Raw genomic sequence first — 8,390 nt, forward strand, 5'->3', positions numbered from 1 at the left:
ACTCTTTCCTGGGGGTCCTCTTTCCCCTTTACTTCCTTTTAAGCCTGGCCATCCAGGGGCTCCTCTGAGGCCAGGTCTTGATGACCCTTGGAGAAAATAATCATCATTATATTTTAAATTTATCTTGATAAATATATAGTTATTTTCCAACTGCAAACACATTCTTATTTATAAAAGTTGCACAACTGAGAGGGATAGAAAGCATGCAAAATAGAAAGTGAATGTTGTTACTTCCTTCACCTGCGACCTTGTTAGGAAGCACAGTGCAGAACACTCCACTCCCACAAGATAATTCCTGTCATTTATTACAAGGGACAGAAAGTTTGGGATGCACTGGAATCGTTTCATTTGAGAAGACACAAGAGCAATTCTTCCATAGAGGTTACTGCATAGATATTTTTATTAGTGACTAGAGCATGTCTCATGCCCCAGATGAGAAAGAGAGACAGCTGTGATTGGATTTTATTCCTGGCGATTGTCTTAGATACAAAAGGGCATGGAAGGGGAGGCAGGCACCTTCTGGGAGGGGAGCATGCCAGCTGGGACAAAACCCATCCCCATCCTAAAATGGCAAGGACGTGAGAAGGGGGAAAGTCTCAAATGTCCACCTTGCAAACAGCTTAAATTATTAAGTGATTCATCACCATGCAGAAACTGAGACACAGCAGGGTTAACATCATTCTTTTTCTTTTAGAGAGATTTTTGCTATAGGGAGCATGAGCTTACCGGAAAGACAGAGAGATGGAGAGAGAGAAATTGAGAAATTTCCCCTCAGGGGAGATGGCCATACTGCAATCCCTTTTCCTTCATCCTTCTCTTGGGATTTTGGGTATGCATGCACACATGCCCGGTGTGAATTTCAAGCCTCTGGTCCAGGACTCCCATGTGGGATCCAGCACCTTAGCCTCTACACCACCTGCTGGGCCTTATCTGATTATTTCTTATTATTTGAACATAAAGGCAAATCTTTCTGATTGTTGTCTTTTTCAGAACTTTGTGATTTTTCTACTCTACTTCTTCAAGGAACCTATTGATTACGTAGGGGCCTGGTAGAGAGAAGGAGGTCTTCCTTCATCTTCGGCCAAACCTCTAAAGTACTTTTTGCCTCACTCCAACTTTAAGAGATACTCACTCTAACAGTGTGATGTATACTTTCCCATATATGTATAGGTACACATAATATTTATCCATTTCGGCATCCATTTCTTTTTATGGTGGGATTATAGTGGACCTAGAATTCTACAATCTGCTTAACTTTTATCGCTTTCAAAATTATTAAATAGTTTAATATGTAACATCATATAGAGAAAAATATATTCAGTGGCAGGAGCCCTCCAGGCTGGTTTATCAAATCGTGGATCTTTTTTCTTAGTTGTGTTTCCTTTGAAAAGAATGCAGTATGGTTATAATCCATGGGCCTGTGGGACCCACATCTGATCCTGTTCTTCCACTCTCGAAAGGTAAGCATTCTAATGACTCATGAGCCAACGTTTAAAACTTCGCAGAAGAAATTATGATGTACGGTATCCTTATGTAACTTGCAATATGTTATGAAAAGTGTAGTTTTCTTTTTTAGTTGGCAGAGGCTGTGCGCAGTTGCGAGAGAGAGAGAGAGAGAGAGATAGAGAGAGATAGAGAAAGCACTGTCCACGGGTCATGGGCATGCTGAAATCCCTTCTCCATTTCTCCATCCTGTCAGATTTGGGGCGTGCATGCACATGTGCCAGGCGTGTTTCTCAAGCCACTTGGGCTGGGACTCAAACTACAGACAGCCATGTGGGATCTGGCTGTCTTAACGACTAGGCCATAGGACAAGCCTGAAAATGTTCATTTTTAACCAACCTTATTGCCATGTTACTATCCTCTTCTATTTCTGTGTCTCCTGTGGGTTTCAAAGCCCAGCTCATAACCTAAAGTTATTGTAGAAATTCCTTGACAGCAGGTCCTGCATACTGAGTTACAATTCAGAGAAGTGATAAAGAGCATTTCTACACCACTTTGTATTAGCTTCTGCGCCCTGTTCCATTGCAGGTCACAAGGATAACGAGTTCTAGGTCAGTTAATGAAGTGGTCATCTTAGGTAAAAAATGCACACTTCATTGGGAATGGTGTATTTTCCTCTTTAACAGCATTTCTATTTATACCCTGAGAATCATGCACATACCAGGACTTCCAGGAGCTCCGGGGGGGCCCACAGGACCTGGAAATGCATAACAGAAGTTAATGGTTTAGAAAGATATACACGCTACCTCCTCCACTTTTGAAATCTTGGTGGCAATATGATAATAATAGAGACTTTCCAACAATAATAAAGAGCTATTCTCCCATTCTCATACAGATAAATACTAGAAAAGCTCACTTACTTAGACAAATTTCAGAGACGAATCTAATCTTGGATGTCTAACATGCAAAGGTAAATCACGTTGCCTTGTCATTTTTAAGTAATTCAGCAGGGATTACTAAGAGCCTGCTCTGCATTTGGCACTTTTTGTTGGGAGTTTCAGAAGTCAGAAATTCCAACATCCCTATAATCATCAAGGAGCTGCAGTTTGGCCAGTTTCCACCTTAGATCACTTCTAGCTGTAATATTCCATGGGGCTCTCATTCTTTGATATATATCTATAACTATATATAACTGTATGTATATATGTATAATTTATAATCTATGCACAGTTTATACACACACACATACATATACACACACACACACACACACACACACACATATATACTTGAACTTTAGGCTTTGCCACATGACAATAATTTAGTTATTTTTGATGGTATACTATCTAAGAAATTTTCCTATGAAAATTATGAGCTAAGAAATAAGACCATTACTGAGACCAGCAGCCAGCATAATGGCTGTGTCACTGGACTCCCATGTAGTCGACCGTGGTTCGAGTCCCGGACCTGGTGGCTTAAACTCATGCCAGGCGCGTGTGCGTGCGTGCCCAAGATCCCGAGAGGAGAATGGAGGAGAAGGGATTGTGGCGTGGCCATCTTCCCGGGGGGTTGATTTCTTGCTTTCTGTCTCTCTGTCTCTATAGCAAAAACCTCTCAAAAAAAAAAAAGAAAAAAAGAAAGACCTTTACCCATGAAAACTAGGAGACCTTTCCTGCCCCTCTATAATCCTAGGACTATGAGCACAAACTATTCATTACCTTGAAAGAAATACAGAAAAATAAACTGGGGAACCAGCGGTTAGCTTAATGGCTATGTCGCTGGACTCCCATATAGTCGACCGCGGTTCGCGTCCCGGACCCAGTGGCTTAAAACTCACACTGGGCGCGTGTGCGTGCGTGCCCAAGATCCCTAGAGGAGAATGGAAGAGAAGGGATTGCGGCGTGACCATCCTCCCTGGGGGGTGATTTCTCGCTTTCTGTCTCTATGTCTCTCTCTGTCTGTCTGGCGAGCGCACACACCCTATAGTGAAAATCTCTCCAAAAAAAAAAAAAAAAGAAAAGAAAAGAAAAGAAAAATAAACCACAAATGCTTTAGGAAGAAAGGTATTCTCACCCTGTGGGCCACGGGGTCCTCTGGGTCCTGGTGGGCCTGGAATTCCTTTATCCCCTTTTTCCTGGTATGTGTCATAATATTCTGTCTTAAAGAAGGAAAAAAATGGATAAAGAGAAAGGGTAGCTGTTTGTAGAGCTCACCAAAGGCAGTTACTTCAATTTCTTTTTGGCCAAAAACATGGATTCATAATTTATGTGTTAGGAGCTCTGTAACCATGCATGTGGAGACAGATGAATTTAAAGATAAAGCTGATCTTTCTAGATACCAAAGAATCATGGAGACAAGGGTATCATATACTTCATGGGTTTTCAATTAGAATAAATGTGATGATATGAACCAGCTCACACACCCACATTTACGCATATGTATGTACGTATATATACATATATACAGGAAAGTAAACTTACCATGATGACATATGACTAGCTCCCTTTTTTGGATTTTTTTTTTTTTGGTCAGAGATTGTATGCACTCATGAAAAAGAGGTGGAGAGACAGAGAAAGAGAACTCTCTTAATGGGGCATGGTCATCTACAACTGCTGGGATTTGGGGCCTGTGGTGTGCACATATGCCCAAAGAGACAGAGAGAGATGCACACGCAGTGACGTGTCCTCCTCTTCTCTCATCCTGCGACACCTCACGTGGCCTCAGGACCACCCCAGCAGGAAAACCCTTACCTAGACCTTGGGCCTCTACACTATGAGCTGCATAGACCTCTGTTCTCTTAAATTACCCAAACTCAGGTGTTTTCTGTTATTAGCAACGGACTAGACTAGAACTGATGGGAATGCTAAGAATGCCTCCAAGGGACAATGGCCAAGTAGGTTTTCCTTAGAATTCAGTATATTTGGAAAGAAGATGGGATATAAAAGGTGTTTAAAAACGCTGGCTTTTAATATGCTGCCTGGGCCCCAAATTAGTTTATTGACTTGTTTAAAGAGGAGGCAACAAGAGCCTCATGGCTAAGCCACATGTATAAACATCACAAAAAGTATTAGTAGTGACAATAATTTCCTTCAGGAAATCAGTAATGATATGTGCCCACCTGTGGGCACTGTGCTACGTGATTTCACAAAGTAGCCCATTTAACCTGACCAGCAACTTCAAAAAGGTGTTTGAGGACTGCTACGGTTTAAATGTGTCCCCTCCATTGGGACCAGCAGTTAGCGTAATGGCTATGTCGCTGGACTCCCACGTAGTCGACCATGGTTCACGTCCTGGACCCGGTGGCTTAAAACTCACGCCGGGCGCGTGTGCGTGCATGCCCAAGATCCTGAGAGGAGAATGCATGAGAAGGGATTGTGGCATGGCCATCTCTCCTAGGGGCTGATTTCTCGCTTTCTGTCTCTCCGTCTCTCTCTGTCTGGTCTGGCGAGTGCACACGCCCTATGACAAAAACCTCTCCCACTCAAAAAAAAAAAACCCTAAATGTGTCCCCTGCAAAATTCAGGTGATGTCCTGTGATAACATTAAAAGGTGGGGCCTTCGAGAGGTATTGAGACCATGAGGGTTTCTCCATCATTAGTGGGAGTAAGGCCCTTGAAAAGGGGCTTCATGCACCCTCCATCTGCTTGCTCTTCTGCTTGGCCGTGTGAAGGCGCAGCAAGAAGGCCCCTATCAGACCGGATGCCAACACCTTGATCTTGGACTTCCCAGCCTCCAGCACTGTGGGAAACAGATGTCGGTTCTTTATAAATTACCCCGCATCAGGTATTCCGTTGCAGCAGCACAAAGCTGTCTAACACAGGGATGATACGCATCTGAGGAACTTGCTTTTGGTGTAAAGATGCAGATTTCAAAGTCCCAACACCAATTACTGAGTTAAAGTAATGAGCCCTGCGGTCTTGGAATCACCCATGATTCTGCCACCATGGGCCATGTCGTCCAGCCTGCAGGATCACACATGGCAGACCTCAGAAAACAAGATGTGATAACTGTTGTGATCTGAGGCAAAAGATGAACAGATGCCTGAACTTAGAGCCTGGGGCCCTTTTCCTGCCCGCTGAGGGTTCAGAGTCACAGAACACAGAATGCAATCATTCTGTAGCCAAGAGTGACATTAAATCCATGTCATGCTGGGAAGGGGAGCACTCCTACTGCCACAAAGCTTAGGCTGGAATGACTGGTTTTTGCTAACCCTGCATTAAACCCAGGCTCAGCTTCTGCTGCCTGAAAGCTCAAGAATTGTCATACCAGGCTGAGATGGCCAGCTGCCTCACCCTCTCCCTGCCCAGTGTCCCTGCTCTCCTCTACCCCAGCCCTTCTACTCCCCCCAGGGGTGCAGGACCACATTGGGCCAGAATTGTCTGGACAAAGCTTTTCTTCTCCTTCATAACCCAGGATGGGCATTACTAGTACATTCCAGGAATGAAATAGGACCAAATCAAAATATTTACCCATCGTCAAACAGACAAATGATGACAACAATTATTTTTTGGCCTGGTTTGATGAAAAGGTAAATGCTACAGTCGCTATCACAACAGTTAATGGGAGACACTGATCAAACATGGCGTTGATATTGTCTTTAATCACACTTACTGGACCACGAAATCCCGGAGGGCCAATGTCCCCTTTCCATCCCTACGTGGAAAAACAATTACAAATTATGAAAACATTATCCAATGTACGTATGTGGTGTACTTAAAAAGTGAAATGCACAGCTGAGCAATAAACTAATTGCTGAAAGTAATGTTATTTAGATGTAATATACAGAACAAATTAACGTTCAAGGCACGTTGACTTGAAATTACTTTCCCAGAAAGCTCATATCTGGGTCAGGAACCCATCAACAAGAGGGTAAAAGATGCGGCTGTTTCTGCAGTGGCTCTCCACATTTCTTCCACGCCACTGCCTTCGCTGCTCACATGCATTGCACATTCCCATGTTCTCATCCAGATTAGAGGCACAGAAAACCAGGCTGCGGGTTCCACGCAACTCCCAGTCTCCCAGCTGTAACCAACCCTCTTGCTTCTACAGGATATTTCAGAATTCTACTGGAAGGGATATTATTAGGATTAATCTTGAATTTGCACTTATCCCTTGCACATGCAAATTATTTTAAAACATATGTCATGTCAGAAACAAGTGACAAAGGATACAATTCACAGTTGATTGATCATATCTTTTAGCCTACTGTGACCCAGGTTGAGACTCCTGGGGTCTCAACCTACAATTGATCCCAAAGGACTAGAGACTCCCTGTGACTGCAGGCCTTGTTCAGCTCCTCCCTTACAGGGAGCTGAAATGACCCTGGCCCTGTGTCAGCTGGCTTCAACGACACAGGACAAGGTTTAAACGTTTTCCTCAGGAACACCCTTCACCTACGTTGGCCCATCTCTCTTTTCTTCTTAATGAATATAATAAGGCATCTTAATAAAAGCTGTGTTTACAATCCTTGTACCTAGGTCCAGGGTGTGGGGAAAGGGTATGAGTAGGAAAAGCCAGCCAATCGAAGAAGGCTAAGGATAAGATGTCAGCAGGTGACATGGTGGTTAAGGTTCTGGACACTCCTATATGGCTGACCACGCTTTAATTCCTGAACCTGGCGGCTTGCTTTCTCACTTTCTCTCTCTCTCTGTGTATCTCTCTGGTGAATTTAAAATAAATGAATTGCTAAATAAAATAAATATTTTTTTAAAAAAGGGACCCTCCAAGAAGTTCTTAAGGGAGTGCTATGTTGTTCGGTTTTAAAGGCTTTTTGTCCTGTCTTGAGCTGTCGATAGGTTCATGTACCTACTATTTGAACAGAATACTAACCTGTTTCTAGACTTTAAGTTTCAAGGAAATATCATTTCCAGTTCAAAACTGCTTTTCTTGAAATTACCAGCTGAACTTGCTATTGAAATTTAGATTACTTATGATATTGTGTGATCAACAAAATGTTGGGGGAAAAGGAATTGAAGACAACTGTATATAGCAGAGATAGTGTAATAAGAGAGCGGGAAAGGGCAGAGGGTCAAACATGGGGTAAAATCATATATATACATATACATATATATGAAAGTAGAAATGGAATATTATTGATGATAACATGCATGATTAAGCCACTATGCAGTTTATTCTAGATGGGAAACCACATTTAGCATGTTGTGATGATGCTTAGGGAATGAATGTTAAGTAATTTAAAAAAGTTTCAGGAGAAAAAAATAGTAAAACTGTCCATATCAAAATTTAAAAAAAATGCATATTTGACAACTGCAGTAAGCTGTATAACCCCAGCTGGGTACTACTTTATAGTATGTTCATTCTACGCACTGAGATTTATGCCTAAAGTCAGACTTGGGTAAAGTATACAAGATTTACTTGCTGATAACATGTATGTTGATGTGCTTGACTGAGCCAATATACAGTGTATTTTGGAAGGAAAATTCATTTGTATGCTGTAATGATGTATAGTGAGTTAATGTAAAAAAATAAATTTAAAGAGATAATAAATAAATAACTAAAATAAAAAATTTTAAAAAAGGGGACCAGCAGGATAAGATGTCAGGGAGGTTACCTTAATGCCGTCTTCACCCATTAACCCGGGGAAGCCCCGGATGCCCTTGGCTCCCTAAAGAAAAGAGTGAACAAGAATCAATCCAGAAACACCCTAACCGGATGCTCCCCTCTGAAGCAGGAACAGTTCGGGGTTTTTTTTTCTGGGGGTGGGGGGAAGAGCGAGCTCAAATCACCTCTCTTCACAGTGAGAGCCTAAAACCAATTCTCGAATGTGGTTTTTAAAAGCTATAAGCTTTGTGTTACTTAGCGGCCACTTAGTGACTCAGCATCCTTTCCTCTAGGGAGACCAACGCTTCCACTCCATCCATGGCCCCATCGTGCCTTTACCTTCGTGCCAGGGAAGCCAGGGGCACCGTCCTTTCCAGGTTTTCCCT

The 8,390-nt window shown here is 42.5% G+C and overlaps 1 protein-coding gene across 1 annotated transcript in view; it reads right to left on the reverse strand.

Moving 5' to 3' along the window:
- The window catches only part of COL4A3 (collagen type IV alpha 3 chain), a 96,040-nt gene that overhangs the window by 58,386 nt on the left and 29,264 nt on the right, over nt 1-8,390 (reverse strand). The window contains exons 16-21 of the mRNA XM_006141982.2: nt 8,344-8,388; nt 8,015-8,068; nt 6,055-6,096; nt 3,517-3,601; nt 2,165-2,200; nt 3-86 (exon numbers count right to left, since the gene is read on the reverse strand). Of these exons, the coding sequence (XP_006142044.1) occupies nt 3-86; nt 2,165-2,200; nt 3,517-3,601; nt 6,055-6,096; nt 8,015-8,068; nt 8,344-8,388 (346 nt within the window). The remainder of the gene's footprint in view (nt 1-2; nt 87-2,164; nt 2,201-3,516; nt 3,602-6,054; nt 6,097-8,014; nt 8,069-8,343; nt 8,389-8,390) is intronic.

This window comes from Tupaia chinensis, unplaced genomic scaffold (genome assembly GCF_000334495.1).
Source record: "Tupaia chinensis unplaced genomic scaffold, TupChi_1.0 Scaffold000066_1, whole genome shotgun sequence".
In the NCBI taxonomy this organism is placed as follows: domain Eukaryota; kingdom Metazoa; phylum Chordata; class Mammalia; order Scandentia; family Tupaiidae; genus Tupaia; species Tupaia belangeri.